At 33.0% G+C, this 23,238-nt stretch overlaps 4 protein-coding genes across 4 annotated transcripts; 2 read left to right on the top strand and 2 right to left on the bottom strand.

Moving 5' to 3' along the window:
- The first annotated feature begins 6,949 nt into the window (after window positions 1-6,949).
- Window positions 6,950-9,000, top strand: LOTGIDRAFT_195993 (hypothetical protein). Its single transcript, XM_009065895.1, has one exon. The coding sequence runs from the start codon at window positions 6,994-6,996 to the stop codon at window positions 8,557-8,559; it is 1,566 nt and encodes a 521-aa protein (XP_009064143.1). The 5' UTR covers window positions 6,950-6,993; the 3' UTR covers window positions 8,560-9,000.
- A 586-nt stretch (window positions 9,001-9,586) lies between these two features.
- LOTGIDRAFT_235904 (hypothetical protein) lies at window positions 9,587-12,655 on the bottom strand (the record flags this gene model as incomplete). The annotated part of the gene is made up of 5 exons (XM_009065894.1): window positions 9,587-10,219; window positions 10,642-10,729; window positions 11,272-11,390; window positions 12,079-12,175; window positions 12,501-12,655. 5 exons carry the CDS (start codon window positions 12,653-12,655, stop codon window positions 9,842-9,844), a joined length of 837 nt encoding a protein of 278 aa, XP_009064142.1. The 3' UTR covers window positions 9,587-9,841.
- A 495-nt stretch (window positions 12,656-13,150) lies between these two features.
- LOTGIDRAFT_195991 (hypothetical protein) lies at window positions 13,151-15,103 on the top strand. The gene is made up of 2 exons (XM_009065893.1): window positions 13,151-13,213; window positions 13,520-15,103. The coding sequence occupies exon 2, from the start codon at window positions 13,573-13,575 to the stop codon at window positions 14,047-14,049; it is 477 nt and encodes a 158-aa protein (XP_009064141.1). The 5' UTR covers window positions 13,151-13,213; window positions 13,520-13,572; the 3' UTR covers window positions 14,050-15,103.
- Window positions 15,104-15,162: 59 nt separating this feature from the next.
- Window positions 15,163-20,228, bottom strand: LOTGIDRAFT_235900 (hypothetical protein). The gene is made up of 7 exons (XM_009065892.1): window positions 20,154-20,228; window positions 19,528-19,562; window positions 19,119-19,250; window positions 18,451-18,652; window positions 17,874-18,017; window positions 16,495-16,715; window positions 15,163-15,796 (listed from the first exon to the last, which is right to left on the bottom strand). The coding sequence occupies exons 1-7, from the start codon at window positions 20,198-20,200 to the stop codon at window positions 15,696-15,698; spliced, it is 882 nt and encodes a 293-aa protein (XP_009064140.1). The 5' UTR covers window positions 20,201-20,228; the 3' UTR covers window positions 15,163-15,695.
- Window positions 20,229-23,238: the final 3,010 nt, after the last annotated feature.

The raw sequence follows: 23,238 nt of genomic DNA, 5'->3' as shown, positions 1-23,238 counted from the left end.
TAACAACTTAATTCCAGATTTGAAATTTGCTGAATTGAATTTTAAAGATGGTATTTATATGAACTTAAAAATAGCAGCAAATTACTATTTTTCAACAAAATTGCAAAGATAATACATAAAGTTTTAAGTTAAATATAAACTTGACATTGGATTCAATAGATTTTTATTCTAAAAATTTTTCAGTGAAAAGTAACATAGTACTGGTAGGCCTGTGAGTAATTATGATTTTTAGCAGCTAGTGAACTGAGTAGGCCGACAGTGTACAAAGTATATTTGTTTGTAATATAGAAATATGAAAACAGAACCTAAAAAGATTATGTTACTATTCATATTTCTATATTACTCTACAATTGATGTATTGAGCACTATTTTAACAGTGGTATTTCTATAAGCTTATATCGCTCTATAATTGATGTATTGAGCACTATTTTAACATTGATATTTCTATATATCGCTCTACAATTGATGTATTGAGCACTGTTTTAACAGTGGTATTTCTATATATCGCTCTATAATTGATGTATTGAGTACTATTTTAACAGTGGTATTTCTATAAGCTTATATCGCTCTACAATTATTGATGTATTGACCACTATTTAACAGTGGTACTTCTATATAACTCTACAATTGATGTAATGAGCACTGTTTTAACAGTGGTATTTCTATTTAAGCATATATCGCACAATTGATGTATTGAGCACTATTTTAACAGTGGTATTTCTATAAGCATATATCGCTCTACAATTGATGTATTGAACACTATTTTAACAGTGGTATTTCTATATAACTCTACAATTGATGTATTGAGCACTATTTTAACAGTGGTATTTCTATATCGCTCTACAATTGATGTATTGAACACTATTTTAACAGTGGTATTTCTATATAACTCTTGATGTATTGAGCACTATTTTAACAGTGGTATTTCTATATCGCTCTACTATTGATGTATTGAGCTCTATTTTAACAGTGGTATTTCTATATTGCTCTACAATTTAGGTATTGGCCACTATTTTATTAACAGTGAGAATTGTTATTGTTTGCAATATAGGTTAATTACTTCAGAAGTATACTTAAATCAATGTGTTTCTGTTTATTTTTGTAGGTATTGACAATGAAGTTTGATCAGCTGTTTGTATTCTCAGTATGCTGTACTGTATTTGTATCTATCAATGTCTCATTGGCTGGTAAAGACTATTATGAAATATTAGGAGTCAAAAAGAATGCCAAAGCAAAAGATATCAAAAAAGCTTTTAGAAAACTAGCTGTTAAATACCATCCAGATAAAAACAAAAAAGATCCTAAAGCCGCAGAAGCCAAATTTATTGAAATTGCCAAGGGTATGTAGTTTTAAAGCTCATTTCAGCTTCTGTTAGCTTATTCATACTAGTAGTGAATACAATCAAAATTGAGCTATTTAAAGACTTGAATAAGCTTTTAGTGAAGCGTGTAGAAATTGTTTGAACAATCTTTCGAAAAGTTGAATTGGATTAAAACATTATAATTTCAGCATATGAAGTTTTATCAGATGAAAAGAAACGAAAGGAATATGATCAGTTTGGAGAAGAAGGTCCTGGTGGACAAGGATTTGGAGGACAAGGCTTTCAGTTCAACATGAATGATTTCTTTAAAAACTTTGACAATGCTTTTCATGCACATCAAGATTTCCACAATCATCATCATCGAAATCATGGAAATCAATTTAAATTTGATTTTGGTGGCAATGGTCAGTTTTTTAACTTTGATGATTTTTTCCATGATGATGATGGAAATGATGACATGTTTGGATTTAACGGGTTTCACAATATGTTTGATGATGATTTATTTCAAAATATCCACAACCATCATCACCATGAACGTTTCCGTCCAAACCACAGACACTTTTCTAGTCAGAGACATTCTCACCAAGATTTTGATAATGGGAATGTGCATCATCATCATCAGCAGCATCATAGTAGTAGTCAAGGATCTGGTAAGTAATTCTGTTTCATTCATCATTTCAAAATCATTCATCATTCATCATCCCTATTAAATATCAGAACACAATTTTATGGCATACTACTTCTTAGTTTTATTGCACATTGCGTTTCAACAACTTCCATACTTGATGGGTATTTCTGAGAAGAAGAGAAAACAGAGAAGAGCTGTCTGTCTTGAGTTGGCCAAATTTTCAAATTAGCCCCTGTAGCTACTAACTACGGGCCTTTGGTGAATCTATTCACTGGGACTAGAGATGTACTCATGTGATAAAGATTATTAATTTGTAATTAAAAATACTGTCATATGTAATACTTCAAGCTGTTATATATCTCATCCATAAATTGAATTACATTAAAATAGATAACAATATAACAATGACACTAAAAGATCAGATTGAGATTACAATAGACAAAGTGGTCATTTGAAGAATGAATTATATAGAATCAGTCATGCAGTGATATCATGATCTGATGGTAACATACAATATTGATGGACACATACGGCTGGGGGATATACCGGTATCACGATAAATAAATACCATCACGATAAATACTGGTATTGGAATTTACATCATTAGTGATATTGTCTAATTAAAAATACCGAAATATCGCCATATATAGTAATTATCATGATATACCGTAAAGTTTTTGTCCAGATAAGATCATCTACTCAATTCCAACAAGATATTCATGATATTCAAGACTGGGGTGTTTTTAAGAGATATTTATTTTTTTTCTTATATGTAAAATTTTTAGATAAAAAAAATGACATTTTGTATCAAAACCAGTCAAAAATCTTACTCAAGAAATATTGTGATATATACCTATATCGTGATATATCAATGTTTAATACCGTGATATCAACTTGAACCAATATCACCCAGTTCTGCTTATTTATAATATTGATTGATACATTATTTTTTTTTATAAATTTCAGGTCAGTCATGTAGAACAGTAACACAACAGATTGGTAATATGATAACAACACATACTGTTTGTTCTTAACACATATGTGCATGCTGTATGCAAACATACACATAATGTGTTGAATAATGCACATGGTGTGTTTTTGTGATATAGACAATAAATGTGATGGGTTATATTTTTGAAGGAAGAGTGCACATTTGATGTGTTCAACTGTTCCCATTATGGTGGTGTTTGGTGAAAATTTACATATCTGTGATTCATATGTTATTGTCAATCAAATTTTCATTTTTGTCTGACGAAGTGATTTGCACACTTTTTCATGAACAGTGGTCTGGCCTTAATAGATATTTTAACATTTGATCATACAGGGATTCAAAATGTTCATTCATAAAGTTACATGACATACTTTGGATATTGGGATAGAAGTGTAAATATTGGCTTTCCTAGATGATAAAGATCAGTTACAGCTATCTGTAGTGCTTTTTAAAAGTGCAAATATAACTGATATCAAAATTCCAACAGATGATTGTCACTGAATTGAAGGGGAAATGAATACCAGACTACATTTCTGAAAATGGCTAAATCTAATAGAAATTGAATTTGATCAGCTGGTAAAACATTTGTTTTGATAAACCCTTCTATTTTTATATCTGAAATTTAAGCAATAATTACATATATTTACCTGTTCTTTTTGCATCTCCAAAACTGATTTTCTACTATTTAAATCATAAGAGTTTATATGCAAAAGATTAATTTAAAGTCTGTTATTTTTACAGCCAGACTCAGTTAACGTGAAGTAAATCTTTTTATTAAAGAGACAGATTCGCCATCCGCTTGACTAGTGCCTTAGTCTAAGAAACAGGAATTTTTAGCAACGCTTATCAGAATTACTGTTCACAGCTCACCGTTGAAATTTGAGCCTTAAAATACAGGTGTCCTGATTTATCAGTGTTTGAAAGTTACAATGATGAGTCTTTTTTTCTTTAGACACTGCTATATATTAAAACACATACATGTATATAGAAATACAAAGTGAAATTCCTATACTAGTTTGATTTCGGGCAAATAGCAAATAGCAAAACTGTCTCTATAAAATATTACATAAGTATTGTGACTAACATAAGTAATATGTACATAGATTACATAAGAAATGTCTTCCAGCCATAAGAGTTTATCAAAGATCTCTTATCAAACTTTTACTCCCACCTTTTTCACTGTGGCTTTAATTTGTTACCAATCTTTCACATGTTATAAATGAAATTGACCTGTTTGTTATATAAGTAAGAATCTCTAGCTACTTGATACAGGTGATCTATGTACCAATCTTTCAGATAATTTATTTTAAAGTGGCCGTGTGGCAGTTTTCTAGTCTCTATTTTTGAAATGTTGATATTTATATAATAGTAACTGAAGCTATGAGTAACAAATCATTTGTCTATTTGATAATTGTAAAATTATTACCAAATCAATTCTATGTCATGTTCATCAAACAGCTGTCTTATACCTTGACTACAATACCGTCCTATTTTGTATCACAGAAGTTTGTAAATACAGTAGTATGGTTGGATGGTACAAAAGTGAATACAGCCAATCAGATTTCTCAACAGAAAATCTTAAACAATAAGCCTAATGTTCACTGTCTGTCTGTCGAGGTCTATGATTGGTTGCATCCCGTGATACAAGAAAGGTGGCTGTTGCAGTCAAGGTTCATAAAAGTTCATAAAAGCTTGAAATGGTGAAGATAGGATTATTAATGCTATAGACTTTTATTTAAAAAATCAAAATGCTGTAATTTGTGCCCACTTCGAAAATGTTAAATAACTCTTGTTTTTATTCCCACACATTCTCTTTAACTCAAACAAGTTTTTAAAGTAAAAATGACAATCAAATTCTATTATTAGCTGAGTTATATAAAATATAGTTATCAATAGACTTTGATTAGGACTGTTCTATGTCATTATGACTTCATTTATACTTACATTCTCTCAACCTACTTTAAAAATAGAACCTTGGTAAAATATACCTCATTCATTTTAAACTTTTGACTTTTTTTCCACTTGCAGTTCAGGTGCTATATACTGAGAAGAAATAATGTCAAGATTTTTAATCTGCGAACATTTCTTATACAAGACTGGCCAATTTTAAGATTTTGACAGTTTTTCATGATTTGAGTTGATATGCAAGCTGATAACAAAGGGACAGTGCACCATTTTTTTGACCAATCATACCTTAGTCTCAGAAACGGAAATTTTTTAGCTAAACCAATCAGTTATAGTGTTCACAGCTCACTGACAAAATTTAAGCCTTCAAATCCATGTTTGTGTAGAAAAATCTGCTTTTAGAAAGAGTCATCTTTTTTTTAACACTGCCATATATAGAAAATACTTATATATAGATATAGTGAGTAAAATTCTTAGTTTGAGGTATTTGAAAAGGAATTATAGGTGATTTTTCAGTTCAGTCACATCATATGTATCCATAGTCATTTGTATCACGGTTGTGAATTCATCAACATTTTTGAAAATGAAAACAAATCTAAGAGCCCAAAAAGGCTGAGTCTTGACTGGATAAGTTGCTTCTATTTTGTACTGTGTTAATAATCCCACACTGTACATGGATTGAAGTTAAATTTTTGCTTGTCTGAAAATCAAAGTCCCATAGTTAAGTGCAATTAGTGTTTGTAAAGCACAATATCAGGATATGGGCAAATCTATTGCCAATATTAAAGTTAAATACCAGTATAAGTTTATTCCACAAAATGATCCACGCCATTTTTTTCATTATAAACATAAACGTGTATATTATACTTATGGGTTGTATAAATATGCATATTAAACATATTGTTTTTAGAAGAATAATCATATGTTTTCAGTGGTATAAATATGAATATGTATATTATACTTATTTTTTTCAGTGGTATAAATATGTGTATGTGTATGTATATTATACTTATTGTTTTCAGTGGTATAAATATGTATATTATACTTATTGTTTTCAGTGGTATAAATATGTATATTTATATTATACTTACTGTTTTCAGTGGTATGAATATGTATATCTATATTATACGTATTGTTTCAGTGGTATAAACATGTATATGTATATTATACTTATTGTTTTCAGTGGTATAAATATGTATATGTATATTATTGTTTTATGTATTATGTATATAAGTTGTTATTTGATTCTTGTTATTGTAAAAATGTACATTTCAAATACAGATTATTCTTTCAAAACCATTTTTTTTTAATAATTAAAAGGTGGATGTCAAAAAGTTTCTTGTGCAAAGAATTTTATCTAAATGAACTTTATAACCCACTTATTAGAAATTAGATCATATTTGGGAGGAGGGATGTATGCTGCATAATAGAGACTACAAAAAAATCATATTGGCCTAAAGAGGAAATCTTGAATGAGTTAGATTTTCACAACTTTAACTTAAAGATAAACTACCTCTTAGGATGACCAAAAAATTGAAAATTTAAAATCAGTCGTCGTTCATCAGTGGACTTTTTGTTCAAATTTAATTTCTAAAACACATAGCTCTTTTCCACAAATCATGACTAATTGGAGTGGATCAGCGCATGGCTCCTTTTCGCAATTTAATAGAGAATCAGATTCAACTATCATCATCACAAACTTCGAAAAGGCAGCAATCAGTGCTGTCAATGCTGTCTCGGGTGAAGCATGTCTCCGACAAAGGCTGCTTTTTTAATCATCTAACTCAGAACCTGGAGTAAGGTACAGGAGCTAGGACCAACTTATATGTTCACGCTCTCCTCTGATGTACGGCTCTTTAACAGAATTATTCAATTGTTCATTTGTCGATTACGTGTACAATGTGCATGTGCAGCACGCAAGGCCATAATTGTTTATTGTCTCATTTGACAATCACCGCCGAGGCTGGGGTTTAATGACCAAGTAGAAAAATATCTAGATATGATAAAGTAATCAAATATTATCATACACGTGCCTTCCTATGAACTGTACTTCACCTTTGCCACTGTTATTTAATCGACATGTCTGTGTCATTATTTATATCGCACTTAATACACACAGACCAACAAAGACGTGTTCTACATAAACCATGTATAAACTGTTTCAAAGCGTTCAAGACGAAATCTATCCAGAAATTGAAGGAACTATCCATGGTGACATTCCGAAATGGTTAAATGGAAACCTCTATAGAAATGGACCTGGAATTTTCGAAGTTGGAAAAACGAAATACTTTCATTGGTTTGATGGAATGGCTGTTCTCCAACATTTTAGGATTGCCAATGGAAAAGTTTACTACCAAAGAAGATTTCTGAAGAGTAACACCTATAAATGTAATTTGGAAGCTAAGCGAATAGTCATCTCTGAATTTGGTACTCGTGCTTACCCTGATCCTAAACAAAACTCTTTAATGACATTAATCAGAAAGTTCACCAAAGAGGAGAAAACAGACAACTGTCCCATTAGCATCGTTAGAATTGGAAACGACCTGTTTGCTAGCTCAGAAACGAACATCTTACACCGTTTTGATGGAAAAACTTTGGAAACTTTGGAGAAGATCGACATTCACCAAATTATTCAAGTCAACCAAGCTACAGCTAAGGTTCATTATGATGATCATGGTGTGTTGCATAATCTGGGCTATTCGTATGGAGTTGGTACACCTAAATATTGTTTGTTCACTTTGTCGTCTGGTAGTCAAAGCCGGGGTGACTCGAGTCAGAAATATACCGGACATTTAATATCAGCTATAGACGTAGCCAATACGTTTCATCCTTCTTATATCCACAGTTTTGCCATGACGGAAAATTATTACGTTTTTCTAGAACAACCTTACGTCATCAATGTGTGGGACGTGGCTGCGGCGGAAGTGAAAAAATTAAACATGATCGAATGCTTAGAGTGGAGAAAAGACTGTCGCGTTCGATTCCATATCATTGACAGGAAAACGGGGAAGGAGATCAATTCGAAGTATATCTATGAAACTATGCCATTTTTATGTGTGAATATTGGCAATGCGTACGAAATGGACGGTCATATTGTGATAGACTTGAGTACTTTTAGAGATAACGAGGTTTTGTCCCGATATTTCATGACTAATCTGGCATTTGATATTCCTGGAGCGACCTCTGAAGGAAATTTCCCTCCGGCAACGTACAGACGTTTCGTTTTACCACTGGATTTAGAGGGTCAGTCGTCAATTGGAGAAAATCTAATAACTACAGGCAATCTTCATGCACTGGCTATACTCAGTTCAAAATCAGTGGTAAATTTAACCTCGGACGTAATTTGTAACACACCGTTTGAATTACCTACTATCAATACCAAATTTGACGGTAAACGTTATAAATACGTTTATGGTGTAACCTTTCAATCCGAGCCTAAATTTGCTAGTTCGTTGATCAAATTAGACGTTGAGGATAAGTTCAGTAGAGAATGGAAGGAAGAGGATTGTTTTCCATCGGAACCAACATTTATTGCCAGACCAGGCGGCGAGAGTGAAGACGATGGTGTATTGATAGCTAGTGTGAACACAACGGACGATGAAAAACTGTGTTATCTATTGGTATTAGATGGTAAAACTATGGAAGAGATTGCTAGAGCCTATTTTAAAGTTTGGATTCCCAAAGATTTACATGGACTGTTTGTTTCTGATTAAAATGGGTATGGAGGCCGTTGAAATGTCTATACCACCTTGATACTATTGCATGATAACAAAGATCCATACAAGGAAATAATTATATTCTTGTAATTGTCAAGGTGACAATCGAAGGTCTTTGTAGCTTTGATCATTCATGTGTGAATTTTTAGGTCTGGTTTGGTGCTGGAATGGACACAGAAAACAGAATAGGAAATAACATTAGAAGATAACTTGCCCATATACATGTACAAGTTTTAAATAAAAGTACCTTGTCCTTAATAAAAACACCCAAACTTTAAAAGGTTTACGTAAACCATCATTTGCGCTCTGTAGACCAGCTTTACGAGATCTTTAGTTTTTTTTTAAAAAAAAACAAAGAAATTATCGTTGTGATTTTAAATGTAGCTTACTCTTTCATTGTACAATGTATTTCAATTAATACAAGATATTTTTCAAAGTATTTCATTGTACTAATTTTTTTTAATTGCAACTACCTTGATATTTACCCCATTTTGATTTACGTCGTATTTGTCAGACGAGTTTATCACGTGATTTACCCCGTGATTTTCAAACCGGGCATTCATGCACGTGGTCATTTTTGTAAATATTAAGAAATTGAACAAAATATTGAAAAAAAAACTCGACATATATCGAATAAAATATTACAATATACTCTCGTATGTAAAAGGTCATTTTGATTGGTTCATATGCGCCGACTACTCTACGAAGTTCTTCGGATAAGTTTCATTGAACCATGGTCTCAACATGCATATGGTCGTGGATGCCAATGGATTCGTTTATACCGTATAAAGGGAGGTAATTAATATAAAGTGATGGTGAAATAAAATAAATGGAGTTTTACTAAAGTGATGGTGTATTAAAGGCTAGTCGACTGTCACGCATGGGCTTGATGGTTCAAAATGATCTCGTCCGATCATCTTTTCATCATTTTGGTTAGTAAATGACTCTAAAACATGTGAGGGTATCATGCTAAAAAAATGGTATGCTATTTCGATGGTAGTAATGAACACTGCGTTAGTCTAGTTGCAATTTACAGTACAAAATGTTTATTAAAATTAGTCCTCAATACATCAATTGTAGCGCAATATAGAATATGAAAATGGAACTGAAACCATGTTATTACTCCAAGTTTTATATTGCGCGATATTCAGACAACTGACATATTTCGCAAAGAAGATCGCACAATGTGAAACTCGGATTTCATATTCTGTTTCCATTTTACATGCATATGGTTATAATCGTGGCCGGTGTGGACAAACATTTGCTCAGGACAAAATATCTAAAACGCAAATTTCAGTAACACCATTATAATAATTACAATAAATCTTGAAAGCGGTAACATGGTAGGCGCAGATGATTCGGGTGTTGTTATGGTCATCGTTGATCCAGTATTTGGATTGGTTGACCCGGTGTTCGGGTTGGTTGATCCAGTATTTGGATTGGTTGATCCGGTGTTTGGATAGGTTGATCCAGTATCTGGGTTGGTTGATCCGGTATCTGGATTGGTCGATCCACTAAATGGCATGGTAGAATCTGAGGCAGTTCCTGTTGAACCCGATGGTAGTTCAGATGAAGAATCAGTAAATGGTGTTGATGATTCGGTAGTTGATGTATCATCCGGTTGAAAACAGCAGTATTTACTGCGAAGTGTCATTTCCTGTGATAACAAAATATAGTAACTTTCAGTAGCAGTAACAAAATAACAACCCTGTATCGTGGACATTTATAGCTCCATTTACTCTTTACTTATTTCCCTTGTGATGTCATTCATGCTAAATGTTATTTGTGAAGTTAACGTAACGACCCAAATACATTCCAAGACAAACGATATGCGAATGAAAATGTTATTTTCAATATTTGCATCAATTTGCACCATTCCAATTTTCAATCAGACGTCTGTGGTTCCTGCAATTCCTCAAAAAGAAGTGTTTGGTGACGTCACTTATCGCAAAATAATATGCTTTATCCCATAAGGCCCTTTAAGAATAATGACGTCATCAACCACAGACGTCTGATTGAAAAATGGAATGGTGAAAATAGATGCCATAGGTGTAATATAAAATCCATTTCTATTCTTACGTGGTGTAAACTAGCTGCATGTGTTTCTCCTTTTACACTTAAACTGGAATTCGTACTTGGATCACACACCAAGATTACTTCCAAATGTCTGAAATATAACACCTTGTGATAATACACATATATTAATCTAATAATCTAAACAAATAGAAATGCTAAGGATAATTTTTGGGAGATTTGTAATTAACAGATTCAGATTAGTACATTAATCGATATGATAGTCCTTGGAGACTGACCTAGAATAACTCCGGATAAGGATTCATGAAAACGGAACAAGTAAATCGTGTAATTTGTTGGAAACATTCAGTTGCGTATACAAAAAGGGGGTTGTTGGTATTGGTGCCATTAAATGTATTCTCCGCCTACTTAGATTAGACTATTTTCCAGGGGATGGCCCCCTGACCCTCACTGCGACAAACACGTACCCTCTAAAATCCAAATCGGGAGCCGAGGTGCTCGGATACCGCCCCCCCCCCCCCCCGGAACCCCCGCCCCCTTTTCCGTCAATGAAAGCCTCACTACGCCACTGGCAACATTATTTTTAGGGAGCTCCTGGTAATTTAAAGCCAATCTGTGCTTCTGTTGATAAAGGTATAACGCGTTTTAAGATGTAATTGCTGTATGATGATCTACCTTTTAAAAATACCTGTTGATGAATATTGTAGCATCAAGCCTTTCGTTTCATCCGTTACAAATGTAGCACTGTCTGGAGTTCCCAAGCTGTAATATTCATTCATGTTTGTCTTACAGGCCTAAAATTGGAAAAAAACTTCTTGAGTGTGATCTGATCTCCATGTTAGGCGATATCTTGGGAAAAAGAATTTGTCAGTCTAAAAGAAGCGTTAAAGGGACAGGTAGGCCATTTAATTTGACCAATCACACTTTAATCTCAAAACCCGGATTTTTTTTAGCTGAGCTAATCAGTAATGGTGTTCACAGCTCACTGTCAGAATTTGAGCCTTCAAATCCATGTGTGTCTAAAATTATCCGTGTTTGAATGTTAGATAGACGACTCGTCAATCTGTAATGTATAGAAATAGCGAGTAAAATTCCTAGTTTGAAGTATTTTTAAGGAATTGTGGGATTTTCTAACATTATTAGTACTTCTAAAGACTATTTGGATATATTCAGGACTAAACTCAACCCCCCAAAAATGGCACACCTGTCCCTTTAAGAGTGAATGTAAACGGTGAAAATGGGACTTTTTTGACCTTTTGCAAATGTATTTCAATTCCCCGTCCGAATAATTTGGGTTGAATAGAATCTGCTGTATCAGCATTCTAAAATGTTCAGGTTATTCAGCAACCACTTGTCGTAAACGGTCAAACGGGATGTTGAAATGGTAGAATTAAAAGCAAAAGACCACCGGTCCGAAACCTCCGTTTAATTCGTTAAAATAACCCCTGAACTTATGTCCAAACCTTACTGGAATAAACTTACTGATACATTGACACAATTTGTGGGATCTTCTGTAAATGGGGTACAGGGATTCCATGAATAGTAATAACTTTTTAAACTACCTTCAACATCTTTGAACCTGAAATAGTAACCGCACCAAGATTTTGGCGAATGTGTAAACAAATGATGGTCTCACGTCATGTAGTCAAACCAGGCAGTTAAGATAATAGTAGATTCATGTTCACAAGGTAACTTGCGTTACTGCGATTTAGTCACAGAGCATTTTGATTTGGCCCGTACTTATTGTGGGGTGGGGGCAATGTCACTAGGCGGGAAGTATATGATTACGTTGAATATCATATTTTGTACTCAGACACCCCCCGTCCCCCTCCTTTACTTGACCCTCCGAACAATCAAGTCTGACTGCGGACCTGATACAAAATTTAAAAAATACATCAACTTACGTGGGCTCGCTATCAGACGATGCCAAAGGAGATAAATCAAGAACACCACTGGAATTCCGACAAGAACACGAATTAATCTTCACACAAATTTCTGCAGAGTTTATAGCGGTTATAAAAGCCAGCACACAAAAACAAATATATTGTATTAAACTCATTTTGAAATAATAGCAAATCACTATAAGTAGGTGTAATAATGATATAGGTAAAATTAGATTGAGATCACATGATGATAAGAAAAGTTGTTCAATAATCGATTAGATACTATTTCGACTGAAAATTTGTAGTGATATATAAAAAATAATAATAAATACAGTGTGCAGTTGATTTATATTTAAAGAAAAAAAATCTGATTATGTGAAAAATCCCTCGAGAAATATATAAAAAGGACAATTAATTGGATAAGAAAATTGTTCAAATAAAGTTTTCGAAATAATCCAAACGGTTTGGTGTACATGGTCAACCATTATAGTCACTGCTACTAAACACCACGCCCAATAGCCTCTCTGGATTAGATAGATTACTTCCCCAAAATAAGAACCACCCATGTGCAAACTTGTGCCACGAACAAAACTAGAGTTTTCGGACTAACTTATCTCAACATTCGGATAGAGTACAGTCCCTTTGGTGTGTATCCAGACATTTTGTGTTGGTGAAGATCAATTTTCATTAATGATTAAAGCTAGTTTTCAGAATGGTCTAGTGTAAAATCTGTTGTGAGTATCCACTTGTGAAAGAATCAAAACTATTCGTTGCCCAAACGTTCATTATACTTGCAATATTTTTGAACTTAAGGTCGATTTTCCCACTTGATTCATTGTTTTGTACATTCTTCATTCTCATTGATTGATGAAATTGCAGATGGACCCGAATCGGAAAATGAAGTGAAAGTGAAATTGGAAAATCTAGAAAAATGCAAACTTCTTAATTGTACAGTGTATCAAAAGAGTACTAATTTTATTAGGCCCTATTTATTTGATCAGATTGCCTTTATTGTAAAGTTAATTTACTATTTGTTTTAGACAAGTGAAAGCCTAAAGAACGAAAGATCTGATAATACAAAAATAACCACAAAATGTCAACTCCAGCAAGACGAAGATTAATGAGGGATTTTAAAAGATTACAGGAAGATCCTCCAGCTGGTGTCAGTGGTGCTCCAACTGATAATAACATCATGGTGTGGAATGCTGTTATATTCGGACCACATGATACACCATTTGAGGATGGTACTTTTAAATTAACTATAGAATTTACCGAGGAATACCCTAACAAACCTCCAACCGTTCGTTTTGTGTCTAAAATGTTTCACCCCAATGTTTATGCAGATGGAAGCATATGTTTAGACATTTTACAAAATCGATGGAGTCCTACTTATGATGTTTCAGCCATTTTGACATCCATTCAGTCATTACTGGATGAACCCAATCCAAACAGCCCTGCAAATAATATCGCTGCTCAGATGTACCAAGAAAATGTTCGAGAATATGAGAAGAAAGTGAAAGTTGTAGTGGAAGAAAGTTGGATATACATTGGTGACCTCCAAGTATCTTGAAACTACATGTATTTGAGATATTTTTTTCAAAATTGAGGGTCCAATTTGTTATGGTCGAAGAAGGGTATAAGTGTTTTGTGGGGACATAAGCAGTCCATTTTATATTTCGGTTGTCTAAATGGATCTTAAAATTTTGTTGACTATGTATAGGTAAAATATTATTTATATTACTTATAAAAAGGTGACTGTGGGTTTTTTGTTTTTGAATGTATTGCTCAAAGCTTCTGTCCAATTTTAAGTTTGTAGAAAATTTTGTGTTTTTCTCTAATACATTAAAATAGATATGTGGATTATAATAACTTGCCAAGCCTGTAGGCGAGGTTAATTAACATTAATCAGTATGGCTTAAGTAATATTTGTCAATGATTTTATGCTTTGAGTTATGTATCATGTCATCAATTATTCTAAGAAAAATTAAATTCACATCACCAGGTCTATGCATTCTACATCCTGTTCATTTTTCTAAAACTAAGTTGACTGTTAATGTTTGAAATTCTCTTGGATTGTGCTTGACTACACTTTCAAATTGTGCTGGACTACACCTCCAATTTAATGAAATTATGTGCATTGTTTTGTGTTTTTATTTTGTATAGTGCAATGTCTCACTGTAGCTACGCAATAGTTGTGACCAAAAATTGAAATTTTTAAACTTGGTTAAAATGAGTCTTTGTTTATCAGTGGACTTACTTGGTGTTATAACTGAATCTCTCTATAATCCAATAAATCCATAAAACTAAGTAATAATTCATTAAACTAAGCAATTTTAAGCAAGTTTCAATAATTATTTAGTTTAATGAGAAATCGTGTTATATAGAGATTCTATTCTTTAGTCATGGCACCTGGTAAGTCCAACTGATGAATATATACACTTGTTGACTAAGTTTGAGACTTTAAATTTTATGTCCATTCTGAGAGGTAGTATTTCTGTAACTAGTCACAAGAGTGGTGTAGGGAATTTAATGATCCTAGTCAAATTGTTTATTGATGTATTACATTAATTATACTGTAACTCTGTATGAATTAAAACAGAAGTTGAAGACATGTCTTTAAATATAACTAGTTTTTCCTTTATAGGTTAGGGTGATTGAAAAGTAACAAGTTATTATTCAATATAAGGCACTGGCACAGGGTTAAAGTTATGTTTACAATAATTGTGATGCTAATATGCAATGAACTAAATCAAAGATGATCATAACAGTTATCCTATAAATCTTCTTGGACCTAATAAAGAAATTTATAGGATAAATCAATTGACCAAACGTTTATAAACCCTTGAGTGAATTCTTGACCTCTATTTTTGCTACAATACTGTAAAGGCACCTTGAAGAAAATGTAGAGTATGTCAGGTAAAATGCAGAGGCACATTGGGTTAAATGGAGAGGCTCTTTGGGTAAAATGCAGAGGCTATTTTTGTAAAATGCAGAGGCGCATCACATTAAATGCAGAGGCTCTTCCGGTAAAATGCAGAGGCGAAATTGACCTTATGTGGAGGTAACAACACAGTAGTTTAAACTTTTTATTTTGTATTAATAACAATTATTGATGGAGAAATTGATGATACATTTTCCTGTATAAATAGCACTCTCTAATATTCTTCCCTTTTATGTGATAACCAGGACTATAGAACTATTATCCAGTATTCTGCATTATAGGGCAGCAGCACCAGAAATAATTTCAATAAGTTCTCTTGTGATGACAGCTTGTCTAGTTCTGTTATAGGTCATCTGTAATTTGTCAATCATTTCACCTGCAAATTGAATAAAACAGAAAATATTTTACTGAGTGGTGTTAGTATTCACTTTACTTTTTAACACTAAATAAATTTCAATAACCTGTATTACTTTTTAGAATGAAAATCTTACACTTGGTTCTAGACCAAAGTTACATCCCGTTTTTCATTAGCTTTTATTATCAATATAGCCACTTTAGTTTGGGTCTAACTACAGCCCTCTTGAACCTTCATATCAACCTTTTGACCTGACTCGATGACCTCTGCTTTAACCAATCAAATTTCTACTCTTTACCAAGTAAGGTTAAAAGGTCAATTTGACAGAAGTTCTGTTTTCATTTCGGTAGTTAACCTCTTTATAAATGTGTTTAAATTAGAACTTAAAGATAGTTTTCCTTATTCTTTTAGTGTCAAATTAAGCAAACTATTTGATTAATAATTGGTGTTTCTAAAGAATTATCATGTATTCTTAATCATATCATTATGTTCTTATTGCATATAATTAAGAGTTGTATATACAGTCTGGATAAACAAAAAAAAAACACTTTTGGACCTTTTTTGATCGGTCACTCATTGGAATTCTGCTGGTAATTATGGACATGTGAGACAAACTGGGATTTTTCAAAGTCCTTAGAACACCTTTACTTTCTATTCATATAAGTGTTAGCATTTTCATAAATGAAAATAAGGGAATCCATCTTTTAAAAAAACCATACCTGCATTTTTACTGGCACCCTCCATGGCAGTCATTCTACTGCTCTGTTCACTACAAGCTCCTTCTTTCAGAGCATAATAGATTAAACTGGTTAGGTTGAATTCATTATAGCTTTCTAACATGGGATCATCTACACTATCGTATAAACTTATCTTCTTGGCATTAGATACACTTTCTTGTGAGAAGATTGGCTGAGCGGTTGTTTTGTAAGATACAACACTCCTAGAAAACAAATATTTTTATGTTGATTAAAGGAATACTACTTCTTAGAATGAACATAAAATTTTAAACTTGGCCAATAAGAGCATATATTCATCAGTAGATATACCTGGTGTCATAAATAACATAACAGGATCCTTATATAATCCAATAAATCCAACAAAATAATTTCCAAAAAAATTAATATTTAGTGTTTTTCAATAATTACTTAGTTTTATGAATTTTCCAATTTTCCAGGGATTCTGTTGTAAATTAATGGCACCAGTTAAGTTAACTGATGAATATATACTCATATTGACCATTCTTGAGAATTTTATGATGATTCTAAGACGTAGTATCACTTTAATTTATTTCTTGTTTAATGAAAATTGTGGGAAAAAAAATAAAAACATACGAATGCCAGAATTGACCTACTTTCTAAGTATTGATTTAGTAAAAATTACATGTTATCTTGAGAGAGGATCTTGGTTTTTTATACGCCCACATGTATACGTGTGGGCGTATATTGTAATCACCCCATCGGTCCGTCCGTCCTCATTTGGCCCATGCTCACTCTACAGGCTACAGTTCTTTATGGATTCTTTTGATTTTTATTTCGTATGTCAATGTTGTTATGAATATGATCCCTATTGATTTTCGTGATGATCGGATAATTTTTCACCGAAATATCGTGTCTGACCTGACGTTTTACTCTATTAGCTATATTGTGCAACTCGTGCTCACTCTACAGGCTACAATTGTTTACAGATTCTTTTGATTTTTATTTTATATTTCACCGAAATATCGTGTCTGACTTGACGTTTCACTCTATTAGCTATATTGTGCAACCCTGTAGTCACTAAAGACAGTTTAATCATTTCTGACAGCTGCCAGTGGGCATATGTTACCTTGCCTGGCAAGCTATCTTTTATAAGCATCAACCCATTGCTATTGTGTGTTTTGTGCTTTCAATGCTGGACCATGTTCCTTAAAGCTCAGTATCGATTCCCAAATTGAGATCACTTATCGATGGAAGTTTTATAACTTGTCCTCTCAAATATATTGGTAAACAGAATTTTTTTTTTTTTAAAAGTACTGACAACCTCAACATGTCTTTGTGTAAAAGTTTTGTATAATACTGTACAGTTAACACAAACATATTCCACTTGTAAAAGAACTTACTTAAATACATTATAATAGAGTGAACCACTATCAAATTTATAACCAGAATCCATGATTGTTTTAGCTATCAAGTTGGCATCAGCAAATGTTGGTGGTGTTTTACCAATATTGTTGAATGAGTACAGCATCTCATTGGCAAACAGTCTACAAAATACATTAAAATCACATTGGTAAGGAAACAGTCTAAAAAAACAACAAATCAACCAGATAATTGTTCAATATAAGGAAAGAGAAAAAATAGTAGAAATTTTGAACAAGAAGAATTGTGAAAGAATTGATTACTTACAAATTTTGATGTGAAAATTATACTTAAACCGCAATTTCTTAAATATAAGATGATTCTGCGTCATTTTTTACTAAAGGGGGCTAACAATTTACATAAATTATTGTGCCGATACATCAAGATTATTTTTATCCACTGTAATGCATCGAAAAGAAAGAATCTCGATTCATCAGCCCTAGTTAAAACATTTTCACCTTCCTTAATACATGACTTATATTCCAAAACTAAGAAGAAAGGTAGATAAATAAAGAAGTGTGCAACTCTTCATAAAAACAGGAATCTTAAACAACATACTTTGACAATATAAGTTTAGTTTTGTCACCAACACAGATTATCTTGAATTCTCCACCAGGTTTTTTTTCTTCTAGATCAGCTTTAATAGCCTTGACTACACTAGTATGTATACCACCACATAGACCTCTATCTGATGTCACAGCTACTATTAAATGGTTTGGTTTTGTCTCATCAGGGGTGACTTCTGCCTTTTCATAGAAAGCTAAAAAAAAATATATCATTTAAAACTAAAAGAAAAAAGGTTCGGAAATTTCAATATAAAATATGATATAAGCCCACTAAAAATGCAACTTGAAGCAAGGTTTCAATTCAGATTGAAGAATTTTATTAGCAATTTTGATATAGCAATTCAAAATGTTCCAGTTGTAGATGTAGACTTCAGTTTGATTTTGCCGATGCCATTAGTTCCTGTAGACTATACACACTGTTGAGAGGAGCTGTATATTTATTAAATTTGCAGAAAATTCTCACATAACTATATAATTTGAATTGATTCACATATCATTAAGATAAATTCTAATTTGTCTAATCATAGGAAATATTGGATTGCAAAATGGGCCATTTTGACTTGCAAACCACTTACATTGAACCCTACGTGAAACACTGTTCAATAAAAAAAAATATCAATGGAAGTTTTTTCTAAACAGAAGTGCAGTTGCAATCCTTACATTTAGCTCCTGCTCCATAAGGTTTAGCTGGTCTAAGTTCTCTCTCAGCTCGAGCATATTTAGCAGCTGACACCATCTTCATGGATTTGGTAATCTTCTGAATATTTGTCACAGACTTTAATCTGATACGAACTGAAATTAAAATGAAACGGAATTATGTTATGCATAATCTTGTATTAAAGAAAGCTCTGTCAAGCTATTACAAATGAATATTGCGAAGATGATCATATTCAATCTTAGTAAACAATTAACTAAATCTTGCAAGTCCAAAACTATCTTTACCTCCAGGTGTGGCATGATAACCTGCAACCACAAGGAAATCAGTAACGGATCATTAACAATTATGGGAAAAAGACAAAAGTAAGCCTATAGAACTGCTTTTCTGACTTAGTAAACAAAAATCACTTACTGTCTTTTAAGGTAGCCATGCCACGCACTTGGGTGCTGTAAAACAAAGATATAATGGTATCAAATCACTCTTGAACATGCCATCACACATACAAACATTGATGCCAGCTAAAGTTAAAATACAGTTCCTAAATCTTAACCTTTCCAAAGACTAGAAGGCTATGCTCCATTACACACTACAAAAGCAGTTGTTGCACAAAAACAAGGTCGCTATGAATCAGACTCATGGAAAACAAAACAAAAGGCTCTGTTGATTATTTTTTCTTTGGGTTGGTCAATCCAAGAAGAAAGGAATCATTCTACACTCTATAGGCCCTAGTGACCATAGTAGCATAGACCAATAGTAAAATTTGGATAAAAAAAATAGGTTGAGTTAAGTAGTTACACTCATAAAAAATCATTCTAAATTTCTCTGATTAATTTTAAACTGTGGTTCAATTAACCACAAATACAATATAGTTCCAGAAGAAATCGTGAAGAACGTTCAAGGACAACCTTTTATTTGAGACTTGTTGTGAAAATATACCAAAGGAAACTAGACATTCTATCGGTCGAAATAATCGATGTCTCAAATGCATTCTTCAAAATACAAATACTTTTAAAAGGAGTTGTATTGAAATACATTACCATGTTGGCGAAATGATTTGCACCGAACGCGATAACACGGCTTCCATCTTGATTTTTCAATGGCCGAGGTTACAGACAACGGGAGATAACTCATTTATGTCACTTTGTTCTTGAACAACCAGAAATATTATAAATAAGCCGAAAACTCTGATTTTTAAAAACGACGAAGAAAAGAGCTTGAACTGAATTGAAATAATATGAAAAGCTATGCAGGCTCTTGTGCTAAAAGATATCGTTTTGCAAGTCGTGAAGGGCTCATCGAGTTCTACAGATACTTGTCTCTAATGTACGCTCAGGTCCATTGATCAAGTTCCTTGACAATTAATATTATTTGGCCGGATTCGAAAATATTTTACCACTCTTCTCGTTAAAACATTTGAAACTTGTAACCAGTGGCTATATGAGTAGGGGCCCGTGGACTTAATTTGGATGAGGTTCCTCCCCGGGATTTTTTTAACACCTGCCTTTTTTAAAAAATTTTTCGGGGGTGGGGGTCCCACAGTCTCTGTGGTAGTTGAGCCACTGTACGTAGCCCAGTAATCTGTGGGGCTTTGTAGTAGACTAGTAAGACACAAAAACATGACCTCTGTGGACACCAACCAGGGTTTCTCTCTTTACGCTGCTGTGGTTTCTAACCAATTAGTTAATTGTGGTCTGATTTACACTGTAGAATAATCGTGTTGTCTACCATCGTGTTTTTTTAAAAAAAGCAATATCTGTTCTATCAACATATTTACATGTTGACAGCGATACTAAACAGCCGTCTCTACGTCACAGATTGGCTAAAAAGATCTAGAAACAGATTACTTCCGACGCGGAAAATGACATTAAGTGATGGGCTAACTCGAGGAGTTGCTAAACATGTAAGCTAGACAAGAATGAAGCTAGCGAATGAGCATATTTATTGAAAACATTCGGCAGACAAACTTGCAACTTAACACTTTGCTAGGAATTAATCAGACTGCAGTCGGCATTTTCGTGGATAATTTGGGTTTTGAGCATAATTGTTATGATTATAAAACCCAAATATCCCCCCACCCCCCTCGATAATGTTGATTTCAGAAGTACCTTAACTGCACTAAAAGTACACAATCTCTTCAAATACACATAAAACTTTCTACTTCTATATACATGTATGTATTTTCTTTATATAACTTTCAAACCCGAATAATTCTAGACACACAAGGATTTAAAGGTTCCCATTAAGGGACGGTTAGCTGTGAACCATTGAACACTTTAAGGCCCCACTCTATAACTTAGCTCTCGTTTCTGAGACTTGGTCTATTTTTAGGGTGAAGAAATTCTACTATAGTGCTTCTGCATATATGTCTTATCATATACATATATAGCCTATAATAACAATTAGCAAGGTATACATACTAACGCTTGCCACATTTGAAATTTAGACTGTATGTCATACGTCTTACAGGTTTTCAAACATTTCAAATTTATTTGGCATTTTTCTCTGAATTTCTTAGGTGTCATTTTGGCCCCGGGGCAAAATCCATAAATCCCATGTATAGTACTTCCTAAATTATTAATCTCTTAATTGGATCTAATTGGAGTTCTAATATAACATTTTATATCTTTTTCACCATGTCAAAATTACTTTAATTACAGGTGACAAAATTTTCAAATAAAAAAATTTCCAATGGAATTTAATTCAACATTAACATGGCCGTAGCCTACTTGTTAGCTTAATATTGTGTTATTATTTCTATCAGGCAAATAATTTGTTATAAATTTGTCTGCTCTATTATTCTTTAGTTATCATTGAAAAATCGGCGAATTTGGGCAAGAAATTGAAGCCCTCAATAAAGTTGGTAAACAATATAGTAGACGAAGACAGCACATGTCTTCATTGGACGAAACTTGTGGAGAAAAGTAGGATGTAAAACTCCAAAATGACAATAATAAAATCCGAAATGGTATTAAGCATAGGAATAAAACTTTATCAGAGTCCATTTTAAATTTGACTTTATTTGGAGCAATGGGTCTAACCCTGGCTCCATCACTTTAGACTTAAACCCCCTAATAATATCTGTTGGTACTTCTTTGACTGACCTTGTGTGGTCCCATCCAAATGGTCAAACCTTTTTTTTTTTCATGTCAGCCCCTCCAAACTGTATCACTGATAAGAGAAAATCGGGTTGAAAAATCTGAATGTATTATTTCGGCTCAATCCCAATTTCAAAACCAGGCGTCTACAATATATTTGTGCATTTTGGTCATTACTAAATATTTTCATCCTGTCAATAGTAAAATCCTATATGACAGCGGAGTTCTGCAAGGCGATGCGCTGTCTCCTTATTCATTATATTTGTCTGTGATGACATGTGTAGATACTTGTGGAAGGTGTCACACGATTAATGAAATAAATCTAATAGAACAATTAAAGTTTTCTTATGTATTTGTTAATCTTTTTGAAGTCGTGTTGAAGTGTTTGGGTGGTAAATCTGTTCGTCTGACCATGTTTAAGTTATACTCGCGTTCCCTTTATTACCTTGTATAGTCAACAAAAACAACATACGGCGACCAAATTTCCCGTACAATTTACGTACGGAACATCCTTTCTTTCACGATTATTTATTTAATTTTCTGTCTTTCTTTTCTCTTTTATTCTGTCTTGTCGGCTGATTGTTAGATTGGTAATATTACTTTATTTAGACAACACTTCAAATTTTATTACTTTTCGGCTCATAGAATGTCTACCTTACTGAATTCCCCATACATACGTTACTTCAAATACGATCCTACAATTTAGGTTGAGGGGAAAATCTAGGGTTTCCTTATGAACTGAACTACTTTTCCAAATTTGTCCACTTTATCAGCGTTAGGGATACACGAAAGTTTCGTATTCATGATTTTTCCTAAAATGAAGATTTTTCGGTTGTCTAATACGCATTTTTTGTAGATACTCGTATTTCTCCGACATATTTTCGTCTCAAAATATGCATACAAATGACCTTAATGAACAAGATTTAGACATGCAGCATGTACCAATTTAACTACCCCTATAGTTTAAAATATAAAAATCGAAGGATTTTAAAGATAACAACATTTATTACAATGAGCTTTTCTACAA

This window comes from Lottia gigantea (assembly GCF_000327385.1).
Source record: "Lottia gigantea unplaced genomic scaffold LOTGIsca_71, whole genome shotgun sequence".
Taxonomy (NCBI): domain Eukaryota; kingdom Metazoa; phylum Mollusca; class Gastropoda; family Lottiidae; genus Lottia; species Lottia gigantea.
The sequence above is the reverse complement of the archived record's forward strand: the minus strand, read 5'-3'. Positions and strand labels throughout refer to the sequence as shown.